A 17719-nucleotide genomic window follows, 5' to 3' on the forward strand; every position below is an offset into this window, starting at 1 on the left:
CAAACATTTTTCTGTGTATTATAGGGCTGTGCGATAAAACAATAACGATATGTATCCCGATAGACATGTAATCGATATCAATAAAAAATGCTTTCGATAAAATGTTCGATAATTTTTTTTCTTCATTGGAAGAAACCAGAGGTTGCGAAGCAAGTTTGGTTGCATGAACAAAGGCACTCACCCTCTGGTAACCAAGCAACGTAGGGAGTGACAGGCTAACAGCCAATCATGTCACTGTACCATGTCTGGTTGAGCCATATCGTTGTCTCGTGTTGGATTCATTCTTCAGTAAACAGAACCGGCGTGGAGTGATAAGTGGAAAATGAGTGCCACCGCAAGCGAGGAAATTGTTAATAAAACAGGAAAGCAAGTCGGCTCACCAGCATGGCAGTTTTTTGGCTTGTATAAGTCTGACTGTAGTCAGACCAATGTCGTCTGCAAGACTGTCGTCTAGAGCCGCGTTTCCACCGAAATTACCCGGAACTATTTGTACCAGGAACTTTTTTCCCAGGAACTTTTTCTCCCCCAGACCTGCTACAATCTGCGTTTCCACCGCGGTCTAAAGTACCGGGGAGATTAGGCAAATTAGTCCGGTGACGTGGGAATGCGCGCGACTGCTTCTCCCAGTCACCGACGGACAGTAATCACTTTTGCGCGATACTGTCTGCAACAATAACAAGTGTAGGTGATGCAAGCAGCGCTGCTTTTGCTGATTATGTACACACATTCCCAACACTGCTTATTTAAACGTGCACTTTCACCTGGTTTGACCATTTTAATGCAAAATGGGATGATGGGCAATCCAAAATCTGAATGTGTTGTAATAGCTCAATTCCAAAACAAAACATTTTCTATAAAAGGATAATGAGGTTTCAGTCATTCATGACAGATGTGTGAAAAGTTAATTGAATGAAAACAATAGACTGAATTAAGCGGTTGAAAGATTAGGTACTAGACTGCAAGTATTTTATTTTTTATCACAATAACATCTCTTAACATTCACAAAAAAAAAAAAAAATCACATGACTAGTATTACAATATGCTTCATTAAATGCATAATATTAGAGACTTCTTCCTCAAATTTGAAATGAAGCAGGACCACACTTATGGCTTCACTTAAGTTGTGGTTATAAGTTATTATACTACATTCACATAGTTATACATTTAAAAATATAATATTTGGGTTTTCTAGATATGTTTATGTGCATATTCAGAAAGACTTGCGAGCAGCAGCCCTTTTATTTGCTTCCTACACTATATGAATACAATTAGAATGTGGTTATATAGTTAGAATGTGGAAATTAAAGACACAGTGACATTTTACACATTTTACTTTATTTTAGACAGATTAGTTCTTACAAAATTAAAATAAAAGTGTGCAAAGACAAATAAATTACTAGAACAATAAAATGAAAATATAAAATGTGAAAACAACAATATAAAAAAAGTGTATTTTTCAGTAACCTGTCCAAGAGCTGTGCCAACACGTACAATATATAAAGTACAAATGTGGTAGAGCAAATGCTTCATTCAAGCGGCTGGTCATTGTGGCTACTTCTTGAACAACTGGACAAACTGTCCAAGAACAGACAGAAACCCGGTCTGAAAGTCCCTCTGCTGCCGTCTGCTTTCTTCCGCTTCTGACTGGTGGAATGCCAACTCTTGCCTCCTCATCTCTCCTCGGCCTGGCTCTCCAGTAACAGCTGCATATATTGGTCAGTTCTTGTCCATGCTGCAGGGTTAGCATCCTCCATGTCCCTCAGTGCATCAAGAAAGTCACAGTCCCTTTTCTCTAAGTAGAAAAATTGCACAGAAACGCATGGAAATTAATACACAAGGCAACCATGAAACAATAGAAACCATCAATTAATTATTTAAAGTGTTTTCACTACAAATAATGAACAATTGTTTGCCCAGCTTGAACAATGCCCAGTGTGCAATTTTTATCATGGGCAATTTAAGTTTACAATTAAAAACAACAAAACCATTAAGGATTACACATCAGTTTTTAAATATATACACATTTTTGTCAGCTTTAAAACGTACTGGTGACCGCGGGGGAAAACACGCTGGTCTCCGTTGCCTGCGATTCATCAGGGCCACTCGTTACACCTGGAAAAGCACGTTGAAAAAAGTTACTGCAACGTGTTTAAACACTGCAACGAGTTTAATAGATGATACCAAGATGATATATTTAACTTACCTTCAACCCACTCGGATTCCTGGATGGTTTCCAACAATGCACTAGCCGAGTCTTTCGTTACCGCTGCGCCAGAAAAGGACGGTCTGTGTCACAGCAACGCGTCCAGGCGGTCATACCACTTGTTGATACGCCGGTCGGAACCGCTCCGGTTGTTATGATCCTTTAATTTCTTGTAATCTTGTCTAATTTCTTCAACTTCTCTCTGCACTGTTTTCCAGTGTGACTGGAACCGAGTCGATATCTTCAGTTATACCTTTTCATTGCGGGTCGCCGTTTCCAGTTCCCGCTGGATGTCCTCCTCCGCATATATGCTCAATAAAGCCTGAACCTCGTCGTCGGTCCATCGGTCGAATTTTTTGTTGAACTCCATTGTTGCAAAAAAAATATTTACTGAACGCAAAACCCACGCAACCCACCTCGCAAAAGACTTGTAAATATGGCGGTGGAAAAAAAAATAGCTGCGAGAGCTCAACCAATCAGCATGTTCAGCGCCCAAGTCCCACCCCCGAAAGTTCGGGAACTTTTGAAAAGTCCCACCTCGCAAGCAGGGCCGTTTGGAGGGGGAAATACAGGGAGTGCAGAATTATTAGGCACGTTGATTTTCTGATCATATTTTTTTCCAGGCACATTTGACCAATTCCAAACCACAGTAATCCTAATAACTACTATTGATTTAGTATTTAATAATGTATAAGTGATATATAATTGTTCATGAAGGCTGGAAATGAAAATCACCTTATATTCAGGTGTGCAGAATTATTAGGCATGTTTTCTTTTACAGATAAATTGAGCCAAAAAAGAGATTTAACTCAGACTGAAAAGTCAAAAAGTATTAAATGCCCATGAGAAGGATGCAATACTAATGCAATACTAGACATTGCAGTTAAGGCGTGACCATTGGACAGTGAAATGCTCGTTGGGTCAGCAGGATCTGACAAAAACAGGTGGTGAAGAAAAGACACCTATTAACCGCAAAAGAATTAAGAATTAAGGTGAAGTATTAAGGGTGAAACCATCAGGAACCCTTTAGTCTCCAGCGCCACCATTTTCCAAAGCTGCAACCTACCTGGAGTCTCCAGAAGTGCAAGGTGTCAGGATCTCAGAGACTTCAGTTAGGTAAAGAATCCTAAAAAATGACCCCCACTAAATAAGAATCACAAGCTGAAGTGTTGTAAAATACATGAAGAAGGTTTTTTTATAGGCTTTATGGACAGATAGGTTGAGAGTGACTCTTGAAGGACCAGCACCACATCCTCTAGTACCACTGTTTGAAGAATTCATCTTCCAGAATCTGGCAGTACGTTTTGGGAGTTCATTTTTAGTCCATCTCTGCAAAACGGACTTCAGGATGGACTAAAATGAACTCCCAAAACGTACTGCCAGATTCTGGAAGATGAATTCTTCAAACAGTGGTACTAGAGGATGTGGTGCTGGTCCTTCAAGAGTCATTCTCAACCTATAAAACCTATAAAGCCTATAAAAAAGCAGGCTTCATGTATTTTACAACACTTCAGCTTGTGATTCTTATTTAGTGGGGGTCATTTTTTAGGATTCTTTACCTAACTGAAGTCTCTGAGATCCTGACACCTTGCACTTCTGGAGACTCCAGGTAGGTTGCAGCTCTGGAAAATGGTGGCGCTGGAGACTAAAGGGTTCCTGATGGTTTCACCCTTAATTCTTCACCTTAATTCTTAATTCTTTTGCGGTTAATAGGTGTCTTTTCTCCGCCACATGTTTTTGTCTGACCCTGCTGACCCAACGAGCATTTCACTGTCCAATGGTCACGCCTTAACTGCAATGTCTAGTATTGCATTAGTATTGCATCCTTCTCATGGGCATTTAATACTTTTTGACTTTTCAGTCTGAGTTAAATCTCTTTTTTGGCTCAATTTATCTGTAAAAGAAAACATGCCTAATAATTCTGCACACCTGAATATAAGGTGATTTTCATTTCCAGCCTTCATGAACAATTATATATCACTTATACATTATTAAATACTAAATCAATAGTAGTTATTAGGATTACTGTGGTTTGGAATTGGTCAAATGTGCCTGGAAAAAAAATATGATGAGAAAATCATCGTGCCTAATAATTCTGCACTCCCTGTATTTACCCGGAACTTCATTTAGACCCTGGTTCCTGCGGTCGAAACACACCGAGTTCCCCCCCAAAGTTCCTAGTTCCGGGGTAAAGTTCCTGCGGTGGAAACGCGGCTTAGGGCTGTAACGATTTGACCAAAAATAAAAACCTCGATTAATTGAACATCTGACCTCGATTATGATTAATGAACGATTATTTTGCTTGTTTTTTTGCCCTCATAAGGTTTTTGAGTAAGTTCCTGATAAGGTTTGTACTGTAAACATTTTCTACTTTTAAAGGTGGAATTTTTTTCCCCTAATGAAAAAGTGCATTTCTTTTTTTGATTTTAAAATACTTGAAGGAAACGGTTCACTTTCAGCAGTTATTGTCTATAGGGCAGATTTCTGTTTGTTGTACATCAGATACAGATAAATTAACACAGTAGGCCTACATTACATTTATCTAAATGCATCAATGAGAGAGTGATGGTGTGTGTGTGAATTACTCATACCGTCTCTATTCATTATTAAGCTGTGGTTTGTACTTACTGCAAAGGTATTAAAATGTATGCCTATAACGGTTGAGTTTCTAAGCTACTTTAGTGACTTTACTTTAGTCACAGGACAGCGTTTACACTGCGTTTCTGCTGCTCCTCTGCGCGCGATCTTCACGTGACGCAGGTGAAAGATCTGCCTTCAGGGCGCGCGCGCGTGTTGTCAGAGACGCGACACGGCTCTACTCTCTGTGTCACAGAAAGAAGCTGAGCACTGAACGGATACGTATTGTTGTTTTTGAATAGTGCACAATCGCTTTAAATGTTGAAACTGGCAAGCCTTAAAGGCATACTTTAACAAACTTTATGAGCACGAAAGTGAAAGCGGCTTCGGGGCTTGTGCGCACCGTGTGTGTGTGTGTGTGTGTGTGTGTGTGTCGGTGGCAGCGCGTATAGGCTATAAGAACAGCAATTAACTGACCTGTTGTATAAACTGTGTAAAACATACAGTTACTCTAGTGATTCTGGGCATCTATTTACACAGATAACTGCTCCTGCATCTCTGTGTGTGTCTGCAAACTGCACTTGATGTGACTGACGGGGCGGAGTCACGTGAAAACCAAAATAACCGACATGGGAAAAATACGTCGGTTAGAGGTTCTGAATGTCGGTTTCGGTTATTTTTCGATTAATCGTACAGTCCTACTGTCGTCCCCACCAAGACTGGTAATACCACAAACTTGTTTTACCAGCCTTTATACTTTCATCTGGCTCCGCAGCACGAGCCTCCGCTGACAGCGCGTGCGCCTCGTTCGTTTGGGGACGTGTTTATACTTAACATGCTCGCCGTTGTGCTATTCTTGACTTTGGTTGAATCCGAAATCGCCCCCTAAACCCTCAATCACTATTCCCTACTTTAGTCCACTGATACAGTTCACTTGAAGGAGTGAGTGAGGGAATTCGGACAGCCGCTGTGTGTACAGCGGCTGTACACTCGTTATTGCGGTGCAAAGTGGGATAGAGTGAGTGCACTCAATAACGTCCACTAATGGTTTCAGACACCACTACAAATGGCTGTCCCCTCAAATAGTGCCCTATGTAGGGTATAGGGGGCAATTTATAAAAAACTACATGGAGAGGTACTCTGCATCAGCGCCTTATGACAAAGCATCTAAACAGTAACAGTACCGTATACAAAGAAATAATAGAGGCACTGCACCTTAATGTTAAGAGATAATTGAAATATGAAATTTTAGACTTGTTTATATTTTAATTATTTGAGTGTTTTCCATGGTTGTGTTGATATTTCTGCCTTTATAACTGAGGGGATTATAATCAGAGGAAGGTTAAGTTTAAATTTTTTTTTTTAAATGTACAATATTTTTCTCCTGGTCCTTATTTTAAATAGGTCATAAAACATATCAATAATTATCGATATCGACCGATATGAAACCCTTATATTGTGATACAGTTTTCATTAACTTGCATGGATTAATTGTTCACCCTAAGACCTGTAATGTTTGCTAACAAAGTAAGTAAGTTTGATTTGGATTTCATGAGGACTTTAAAAAGTTTTCAATATTAGTATTTTTCCTAGACACACCGGTCAGTGCGATTAATACATTTACCCCAGTAGCACGCGATACGTTCGACAAGTGAGGCAGAGCTTGTTTGTGTGAGGTGAGAATTAGTTTTATGCTTGTGTTATCTAGGGCTGCACGATTGACTGAAATCAAACCAAAATCACGATTTGGCTTAGTGAGATTATGAAATCGCAGGCTTCAGTTTTTAAATAAATAAATATATGTGCAGGTGAAGCACCGCACTGGACAACGGACTCGGGTGAGCACTTCTTCAGGAGGAAAAGTAACCAGTGCGTGTGTTTAAGCCGATTGCGATGTATTTAGTTCAATAAAACACATGTAAGGGATGCTAGTGTTTATGATTTACCTTAGATATGAGCGAGAGCAAGCCTGCAAGTGTATTCGCGTATAGCGAGTGCAATTAGTAGGGGTGCTCTGATTGATCGGCAACCGATCTCGATCGGTCGATAATCGCTTTGGGATGATTGATCGGCGGTCTCCAAAGAGGCCGATCTCATGAACCGATCGCATGCTGACGACCCATAAAACCCAGTGCCTGCCGTGAGAGCTAGGATATGCAGCGACACCGTCTCATTCTCTTTCCAGCGCGGGTAAAATAATTATAATGCTGAAGGTGAGCTACAATTCATATTTCTATATTAAATAACTTACGCAGTCATTGACTCATTTGAAAACTTTCTGTGGGACGTAAGTTCACAAACAGCGCGCGTGAATCACCGTGTGCGCGCGCTCTCTCTCTCCCTTTCAAAATGCTCAAATGACTTCACATCAGTGCATCGCATCTGCACTAAAATCGAGCTGCACAGTTGGCACAGGATTTGCCACTTTGCACAATCGAGGCAGTGTCGCATCGTCACGAAAGTTTATCATTTGCTTTTATTTTTAAGTCTTGCCAGTGTTCAAACTGCTCAGCGCTCAGCACTCGTGCGCAGGGTCTGGAGACACACACACTCTCACAAAAAGCTTGCGAGTACAAATTGCGCTGAAATGGTCAGAAACACACAAACGTATGTACTAAATTACCGTCTTGAAGAGTATGCACGTAAACCCCGTCGTGACTCGCGAGTGAACGTTTGTAATGTGCAACTGCATGTAACTGTATCCGTGTTCGCTCTTAAAGTGACAGCTGTCGAATAAACTGCTGTTGTCTCTGAGTTTCTCTTTGTCTTGTGTTGTTTGATGAACCTTTATGACACTCACTGCTCTCGAATGACTAACTTTTGCAACCTTAAGTGTAAGGATTAATCTAATTTAATTTATTCAGGAAAGACCAATATTAATTTACATTTGATTTCTTATAAAAATGTCTTACCTCAATACTAATGTTAGACCTACCTGAAAATTTTTTTTTAAAAACAAAAATGCACTGCATGATCAAATATTTAGGTGAGATAATTATATACATTTATTATTTACATTTATTTGGGAAAGATGGCCTACAGTAGCCTTAAGTTATCTCATATTCTAAAATAAACACTTGGTGGTTCTTCAAGATCTTGACTCAGTTAATTTAGAGTTAGTTTCATTTCTACAAATGGTGCAAACTCTGCAAGATTATAGATAAAAGATTGCCATTCCCCTGCCATTCTGTGATCGGCAGTGATCGGCAATCGGCAGATCATGATCTTGGTGATCGGTAATCGGGGATCGGCCCCAAAAATGCTGATCGGAGCATCTCTAGCAATTAGGGTAGCGAAAGAATAGCAATCCACTGTTTCCTCTAAAGAGTCCATTTGCAAGCAGCAGAAAGCCAACTTCATGCGATGCACGTACAGTATACCCAAGTGTCGTTCACTCAGCTGCACATAATAGCACCAAATTAATAAAAAACTATATATTTACCGCGGCCTGTTTTCTATCATGCGCTGTGCACGTTTATGATGAGATGAACGCAAATGCACCAGGGTTCGATAGAATCAAGTTGAGTGTGAAACCAGACCAATGCTGCGAAAAGCCAAAGGCAACATGTGACCGACATCTTTCCAAACTTTTGCGTTTACGAACCTGTTGTCCAACAAAAGAGAACATTTAATCGAGTGTTTGAATAACCTACTTTTGAGATAGGATGTGCTTCACATCACAGAATGAGGCAGGAATTATATACTTTTATAAGTGATTTGCGGTGTAGAGAAGTGTACAGTACTTTTTTTTCTCTCTCTTATTGGATAATTAAGGTTTCCTGACAAAAAAAATTAAGACATTTTAGTCAGTGTTTTTTTTTAATCGTAATTTACTATTTTATAATAAAACCTTAGACCTTTCTAATGATTTTTTTTCTGTAAAATATACTAATAATAGTAATTGTTGTTATTATATTTAATCTTAAATGCACTGTTTTGTATTTTACAGCATTTTTTGCATTTTCAATGCCGTTTTATACATGTGCTATAGGGATGTGACGGTGAGGAAATTTTCCCACCGGTTAATTGATGTGTGACAACACCGGTAATACCGGTATCACCGGCGGAGGCTTTTAAATCTAAAGTAACATGCACACGAGCGCTCTGAACTGAAAACGCGCCAGTGCGCGCACACCGTGAATGACAGCTCGTCTGTAAATGCGCGCTCTGTGAGGCCATGGGCGCGTCTCAATCAGTTCCCTAGTTCAGTAGTCAGGGCACTGATCAAGCATTGATCAGTCTATGATTGAGATGCACGCCATGAATGCACACTGTTAGTTCGTCAGTAAAGCCTCGTTTATACTCGACGCGCCCGCACGAGCGCGAGGGTGCGCGCGGCAAAAATAAATCCGCGCAGCAGCTGAAGTAAACAATGCGCGCTCTGTGCGGCCGTGCACATTTTACTTTCGGTTTTTAATTAGCGCCAATTCGGCTGCGGGTTGCTTGAATTGTGGGTTCATTAGCCTATTATTTTTAATGAAAAACACAACAACAAAACAAGTGACAAACGCCCTTAAATAGGCGCTTTTACGTTTCGCTTTGAAACCAAATCTTCCGCGATCATCTCCGTCAGCTCCTCACTCTTAAATCTGATGAATGACTCCTGCCGCTGCCGAGACTCACGGTCGGATCCTGCTTTATTAAGCAGACACGTTCAGTTTTTATTTGTATTGTCTGTTCTCTAACTGAACTAAATTATTTTATTACTATAAAAAAAAAATCAAAAAGACGGTGGGCGGTGCCACGGTGGGCAAGTGATGTAACCGGTGTTGAGTCTGGACACCGGTAACACCGGCAACACCGACTATCGTAGCAAGCCTAATGTGCTACAATTGTTTGGCCTGTGCTACAAAACTTTCAACCTCTGTAGCACCAGTGCTACGTGCTAAAAAAGTTAACGTACAGCCCTGCCTTTAAGGACTATAACCTGACGTTATTGTATTAGGTGAAAGTTGTTCCCCAGAGCAACAGTCATTCACTGACGTGTCTTTTTTCTTAGTCAGCCTGGTTGTTTCTGTTATGTTTTTCCGATCATATCCATAAATTTACCCCAAGAGCAAGTGAAAACCCATAGTTGACAAAACGTACATTCATTATTCACCTCTCTAAAATAATGTCCTCACCTTGTGAGAGAACAGGCCTCATATGTTTTCAGCATAATATAATTATGTAACTCTAAAAAGATAAATTATAGTTCTGATTACTTGGCAATTGGATAGATTTTTATCCTATATCTAAAGTTTCTTTACATCAGGGGTTGGCAACCTATGGCACGGGTGCCAACACTGGCAGGTTGAGAAGTAATTGCATCATAATGGGTTGATAAATCATTGTTATTGCTAGCACGTGAGCAAAATCAAAAGGGGTGTATTTCATTCAGATAAAGTACCTTGCACCTGCATACAGCGCTACATTTTGAGGTAATCATTCCTCATAGTAACACAGCTTATTTTATTAAGTTAGTAGTAGTTCTAAATACTATTAAAGTGTGATAATTAAACTGCGCAAGTCAATAAAAGCGCGCTGCTCTGACAAACCATCATGCGCACACAAATTACTGACTGACCGTTTACAGCTTGCTCCACTGTACGGAGTTAATACTATACATTTAACCAAGTATATAGAGTCCTATTAAACATTCCACACACATCAAAATGACTGTGATGCATGAGGAAACTCTGTCAATGTGTACCTGGTCTCTTCATGTGTTTTCTCTGATCGGATACAGATCCAATCGTGGAAAGAGCAGGGGCAAACACCCTCCAAAAGAGAGGGCATTTTTTTGCATTCCAAATTAAACTGGACAAAATGCATCTGGTTGTTAAAGTCACATATGTACATTTTTACTCCTCCCATAAAGGTAAAAAAGAAATATGTGAGAGCATGTTATAACTGCTCCCGGTAGCCAGATATGACAGTGCTACTTAAACACGCACCGCTGTAGATGAGTAGCTGAGCATCTCTTCAGCAAGCCGACGTGCAAACTGCTGCAAATGAACAGACACAGAATAGAACACACAAGTCGTCTTCATTAAAAGTAGTGACACTAAATGATCTTACCAGGCAGTGCTGATGCTGCTCTTTCTCCAATTGCGGTCTTTAATCTTGAAATTAGTTTTAACAAAATGGATAGCTATCCAATCAGTGTTGTGGCACAGTGGTTAACTCGGAAACATATAATGGCTCTTCATATAATGGAGAGCCATTATATATAATGGCTGGGCGATATGGCCAAATGTTCATATCAGTCGATATCAATAATTATCACGATAAGTGTCTTTTTTCTTTCAAGTTTAAAGGCAGATTTTTGCTCCTAAGTGAAAGTTGTAGAAACCAGAACACATTTTTTGTCTCTTAGAAATGAACATTTGACCAGAGGTGTAAAGAGTACCTAAAAACCATACTTGAGTAAAAGTACACATACCTTACAGCGAAAATGACTCAATTACAAGTTACAAGTCACCAATTCCAATATGACTTGAGTAAAAGTTTTTAACAGTAAACTTTTTCAGAGTATCTGATTTTAACAGTACTTAAAGGTATAGTTCACCCAAAAATGAAAATTTGACATTTATCTGCTTACCCCCAGGCCATCCAAGGTGTAGGTGTCTTTGTTTCTTCAGTAGAACACAAATTGAGATTTTTAACTTCAACCGTTGCTGTGTGTCACTCATATAATGCTTGTCAATGGTGACTAAATCTATTAGGGTAAAAAAAACATGCACAGACAACTTCAAATTAGTCCATGTGGCTCGTGACGACACATTAATGTCTTAAGACACGAAACGATCAGTTTGTGCGATAAACCGAACAGTATTTATATCATTTTTTACCTCAAATACAACACCATGTCCAACAGCCCTGAAAGCGCAGTACTTCCGGGAAAGAAGGTCAATGTACACGATCTAGTGTAGAGACATCACTTCCTGTGTGTGAGGTCTCTACACGATCTGGCGTAGTTTACGCAAACGCCAGAAGTGCTCTCGCCGCTCGTAAACAGTAAACAATGAGTGACGTATACGAGCGCGATGGCAGTTCTGCCGTTTGCGTAAACTACGCCAGATCGTCTGGTCTGATCGGCTGTTGGACATGGTGTTGTATTTGAGGTAAAAAAGGATATAAATACTGTTCGGTTTATCGCACAAACCGATCGTTTCGTGTCTTAAGACATTAATGTGTCGTCACGAGCCGCATGGATTAATTTGAAGTTGTCTGTGCATGTTTTTTTTTACCCTAATAGATTTAGTCACCGTTGACAAGCATTATATGAGTGACACACAGCAACGGTTGAAGTTAAAAATCTCTATTTGTGTTCTACTGAAGAAACAAAGACACCTACACCTTGGATGGCCTGGGAGTAAGCAGATAAATGTCAAATTTTCATTTTTGGGTGAACTATCCCTTTAAGTATTTTACTCACACTGAATGTAGGCTCAAAGATGCTCTAGTCCTCGACACCTAAGAGACATAGTGAAAATGAGAAACAACTGATTTGTAAGATTAGAAATCATGTTTAATATCTAAAATCAAAATAAAACCGCACACCTCAATATAGCAATAAATCAAGGTCGACACAACATCCTCTTAAACGTCTACAAACTCTCAAGTCTCAGTTAAGCTCAAGTGCATGAAGAGGCCATAAGTAAACCAATATCCTTGAAATAGGTCTTGTCAATATAGTGGATAAATAAAATAGTTCAATAAAATTTACTTGCACTGGACGTGCTGGTTTTGGCTTTATCACTGGCTTCAGTCATGTCCTCATCTCCTAAATCAAACACTTGCAATTCAGCAACTACCTGCTAAATAGGGCTGAACGATTTTGGAAAATAATCGAATCTAATCTTTAGGCACCTCACGATCCGATTCCGATTCTGGGAGTCACATAAAAGCATTTTGAGACACGCACAGCCACATGCCCGAGCACTCTTCACAAAGCACGGGGCAAGCATTTGAAACTGAAAGCCTTCTGAGTTTCCGATTTTTAATATATAAGCACACTGCATTCCAAACGACATAAATGAAGACTTCGAAGAGCATTTGTAAGGAAAATACCAGCAGGCGAGTACACGCACTGTAAACGTAACATCAAGCAAAGTGCACGTTTCTCACAGTGCATATCCTGTGCAATGAAGCCTGCGAATGTCATTGTAATTCGTTTTAACCTTTCCGAACTTTATGAAATATTTATTTTATGGTTTGAGTGGTGTGTGTGTGTGTGTGTGTGTGAGAGAGAAAGGAAATGGAAGTAAGCAGAATAAAGCACCATCGTGCACCTGCAGTTAAAATCCTAGCTCAGAATTGAACCAGAATCATTGAAGAGAGAATATTTTCTCCCACCTCTATTGTATTGTATGACCAACACAATATTAGATCGATTAAACACAAAATTTCCTTTCCTTTAGGCCAGGCCTGTAGGCGTGACGTGCCGAGTTGATGCTTCTACAGACTACTTTACTCTCGCGGGTCACCTGACCAGACTTTAATCGCAGCCTTTGCGGTAAAAAAATCGTGTTATATCATATCGCGATATTATCGCAAATGCAATTAATCGTTCAGCCCTACTGCTAATGCGCTCACATTCATGTAAAGTAGCCTTGTTGACAGGTTTGGGTGAGTAAAGGTAAAACGTACAAGATATAGTACCTTTAGTGCCTGTTTTCACACCTGAAAGTCCGCACCAAGGTCCGAACCGAAGTTCATGTTTTGATACATTTTATATATTCGGTTAGTTTTGGTTTGGTTTCACATTGCAATCATGTAAGCGCACTAAAGAACTTTACATGACACTTGCGTTCACTCGTCATCATCTATGTGGGCTGCATCTGGACATTGATTGGTTTGTAAACGGACGTGCGTCTGACGTCAGCGTCTTTGACAAGAATGAATGAACGGACGCATATCGTTGCCACTATTGAACAGTGCGCATTGCTTGACTATTTTCTTTTTGTTACGTTTAAAAGTGGACATTTCAAGCTTTATATACACATATTTCTCATTTTTGTGGGACGAGTAGCCTGCTGAGTTTCGGTTTATTAGAGACGCGCTCTAGTTCATGTGCAAAGCATGTGATCGCTCCCGCGATTATTGTCTGCTATAGACTATTTGCTTCTTATTTATTAAATCCAGGCAATTATCTGATTAAACGTTTATTACAATTAAGATACAATTTAAACAAAACGAAATTCACATTAAAGAAAGGCTTTCTAAGCAAAATCATCCAAAATTTCTTTCAAAATCATTTCTGACCTTCTGTCTTCTGACAGATTGCGCATCTTTTCACTTTTCATAATCAACGTATCCTAGATGAAATTTAAAAATAACATTAAAATATTTAAACATAAACAGGAACTTCCTGTAAATGGTCTGAAAGTACGAACCATACAGAAAATGCTTTCACGCTAGAAACGAACCGAACCTTTGTTCAGTTTGATCCAGACCGAGACTACCTCTTTTCGACCAAATTTTATCTGTTTGGTCCGGACCATGGTACGGGGGAGGTTTCACACCTGTAATTTTGATTCGGACCAAACTGAAAAGTCAGAAAATCCAGACCAAACAAGGTAGGTGTGAAAACGCCCTTAGATGGCGATATTGCTTCTTTATAGCAGAAACAAACCGCTGCAGAAAAAGTTAGGTGCCATGCATAATGTATTGTGTAATTGCATTACTCATCACAAATGTATTGGAGTAAAAAGTACATTTACTTGTAACGTTTACATTCAAAAATGTAGTCAAGTAGAGAGTAGGCATGTGCCGGTATCAAATTTTCATGTTGCGATTAATTGCTGAAGCTTTTATCACGGTATACGGTATTATCACGATATTTAAAAAAAGTTGCAAAAAAAGTGTTGTCATACTATAACAGGTTTAAAAACTTTATTATAACAAAAGAACCAAACATTTAAATACAATAAAGCAATACACAAAAATGTATAAAGTAAACAAATATTTGAAACAGATTAAAGTGCTAAAGAATTATAAAGAACAATAGGTAACACTTTACAATAATGTCTCGCCAGTTAATGCATTAACATTAACAAAGAGCGAATAGCTACATTTTTACAGAAGTTATTCTTCTTTGATAATGTTAGTTTAAAAAAGCAACTGTTAGTGTAAGCTCAGGTCCATTAAATAATAGTTACAACTTTTGATTTTAATAATGTGTTATTAAATGCTGAAATGTACATTTAACTAAGATTCATACATGCTTTAGAAGTATTTTTCATTGTCAGTTTGTTAATGAATGAACTAATGTTAAATAATGGAGCCATATTGTAAAGTGTGTGATTGAACAACAGTCAGAACATATTCAAACAATATCTAGGGCATGTAATTTAAAACTTAAAAAAAAAAAAAAAGTTTGAAAATGACTAAGTCTTTAAGTATTAGGTTATGTGATGACGAGCACCGGATTGTGATTACTGGGGAAACGGCTGTATTTCTGCTGTTCCATCAGCGCCCTCTGCTGTCTGAAAGTGAATGTGCACTTCAGTGCGTCTTCACGCCTTCCGCCATGTGCTCGGCTCATGAACGGTCTGTTTACATCAGTGCGCGTTCCTCTTTGACGCGTTGTTCATATTAAACGGTTGACGGGTAAAGTATTCTTAAAATACATTCTAAAAATCTGAATAATTCGTAATAAATAATTATTCACGGTATTTTGAAGTGCCCACGATAACAATATTGTGCATGTTCATTATTGCGGTATATCGTATTACCGTTTACCGGCACATGTCTAGTAGAGAGTAAAAGTTGCTCATAACTTTTATACTCACTACAACTACAAAGTAGCCAAAAAGATACTTAAGTACAGTAGCTAATTACATTTACTCAAATACTTTACACCACTGCATTTGACAGTGAATTGACATTAATAGTAGTTAGGATGCAGATATACATTTATATTCATTAACAAAAACAGTAACATATGTAAATAAAAAATTTAACAACCTAATTTTCATATGGTAAAATGTAAATTAATTTAACTGTTTTGAGTTTTATTAAAATCTGTTGTTTGAAGTATGACCAGAGTGGTTAAATGGTCCGTGTGGGTTGGCTTAAATGAGTTTCATTCTGCTTTTGCTGCATAAACATTATAGAACATTTATCGAACTCTTGATATCATTTTATTGAGGAAAATTATATTGCGATAATTATCATTATCGTTTTAACGCCCAGCCCTAGCTCTTCATGACAAAAAGGTTGCCGACCCCTGTTTTACATGCTTCTTACATTTCTCCTTGCTCCAGTGTTTTACGTAGTATCCTATTGGTAAAGGCTGGGAACAGGTCTCTTGTCCTGGAATTTGGTCTTGTTTGGGTGTGTATGTACGCTTGTGGTTGCGGAGTGCTTTTGTATTGTTGCAGTGATCTGCCACCCCACCGGTGTATTCCAACAGCTCTTTAGAAACAGGTTGGACAGGCCTGTTGCCCTATGACAGTTTGTTGAGGAAAGGGACTGTATATGCCGTTCTGCCATTTTCAATAAGAACTTAATTTCGAAGAATGCTTTTGTGTTTCTGAATACCTTGAACCCTAGGAATCTTTATTCCAAGTCTTAAACAGTTGAATAAGCCTGATTGTTTTTCTGATTGGCTGCTCAGTCAGGGTGTGTTTATGAGAAATCTAGCCTTTGCATCAGTCTATCTGTGATAACATTTATCCTTGTCATGATAAGCTTCTTAGCATTTTTCTCTGTCTGTTCTCTTACAAGTTGACAAATGTGGATGTTGTGCGGTTTCCTTACGGTGTCTTGATCACAGAAGTAAGAGTCATACCCCCTGGCATCAAAGCGCACAGCAACCTGCCTGACAGCAGAGCATTTGGGTGAGAAAACACACACACACACACACACGCACACACACCCACACACGCACACACACACTCTCACACTCAAAGAGTGTCTTATATAAAGCTACAGCAAACAATCATGTCTATAACGAATCAAGCAACTACTATTGAATCCCTCCCTCTACACATATTCACTATTTATTGTACCATCTGTGCCATCCACATTGAATGAAAGTGTTTTTACGTTAAGGATGGGTTAGGGTGGTTAACTGGTCGTCCAACCACCAACTAGTTGGTTAGCTTTTTATTTCTAGCCATTCATATTTTCTAACACAATATGATGAATTTCGATAGAAAACATCTTTTTCATGCAGACATTCTAACATCTATAAACCTGTCTCATCCCCTTTAAAGAACAAATGCTACATCTATTGAATGAACTGCCTTTAAGGAAAAAAATTCAATATAATTACTAACTTTAAGTCAATGACTTTATTATACACCACTGTTCAAAAGTTTGGGATGGGTATTTTTTTGTTTTCAAAAGTGTTTTCTTATGCTCACCAATTCTGCATTTATTTGATTAAAAATACAGTAAAAGTAAAAGGTGATTTAAAATATTTTTAATTGTAATTAATTTTAAAATGTAATTTTTTATTCCTGTGATGGCAAAACAAGAATTTTCAGCAGTCATTACTCCTTTCTTCAGTGTCACATGATCCTTCAGAAATACTTATAATATGCTGATTTGGTGCTCAAGGAACATTTCTTATTGTTTTCAATGTTGAAAGCTGCGTAATATTTTTGTGAAAACCATGATTACACTTTTCAGTATTCTTCAAAAGAACAGCATTTATTTGATACATTTTTATAACAATGTTACAATATTTACAGTCACCTTAGATCAATTGAATGCATCCTTGCTGCATAAAGATAATAATTTCTTTCAAACAAACAAAAAATATAATATTTTTCTTATATTAATATTTCTGCTTAATATTTTTGTGGAAAGCCTACGGATTCTTTGAGTAGAAAGTTAAAAAGAACAGTATTTATTTTGTAACATTGTTAATAACATTATTACTTTAATGTCAATTTTGATCAATTTAATGCAACCTTGATGAAGAAAAAAACCTTTTCACATTTA

At 38.5% G+C, this 17719-nt stretch overlaps 1 protein-coding gene across 3 annotated transcripts in view; it reads left to right on the forward strand.

The window, feature by feature from the left end:
• virma (vir like m6A methyltransferase associated) overlaps window positions 1–17719 on the forward strand; it is a gene marked incomplete at its 5' end in the record, with an annotated part of 36540 nt that overhangs the window by 6393 nt on the left and 12428 nt on the right. For all 3 annotated transcript variants that reach the window (XM_079837992.1, XM_079837993.1, XM_079837994.1), the window contains one exon: window positions 16496–16608. In XM_079837992.1, the coding sequence (XP_079694118.1) occupies window positions 16496–16608 (113 nt within the window). The remainder of the gene's footprint in view (window positions 1–16495; window positions 16609–17719) is intronic.

This window comes from Gobio gobio (genome assembly GCF_949357685.1).
Source record: "Gobio gobio genome assembly, chromosome: 15".
NCBI classification, from domain to species: domain Eukaryota; kingdom Metazoa; phylum Chordata; class Actinopteri; order Cypriniformes; family Gobionidae; genus Gobio; species Gobio gobio.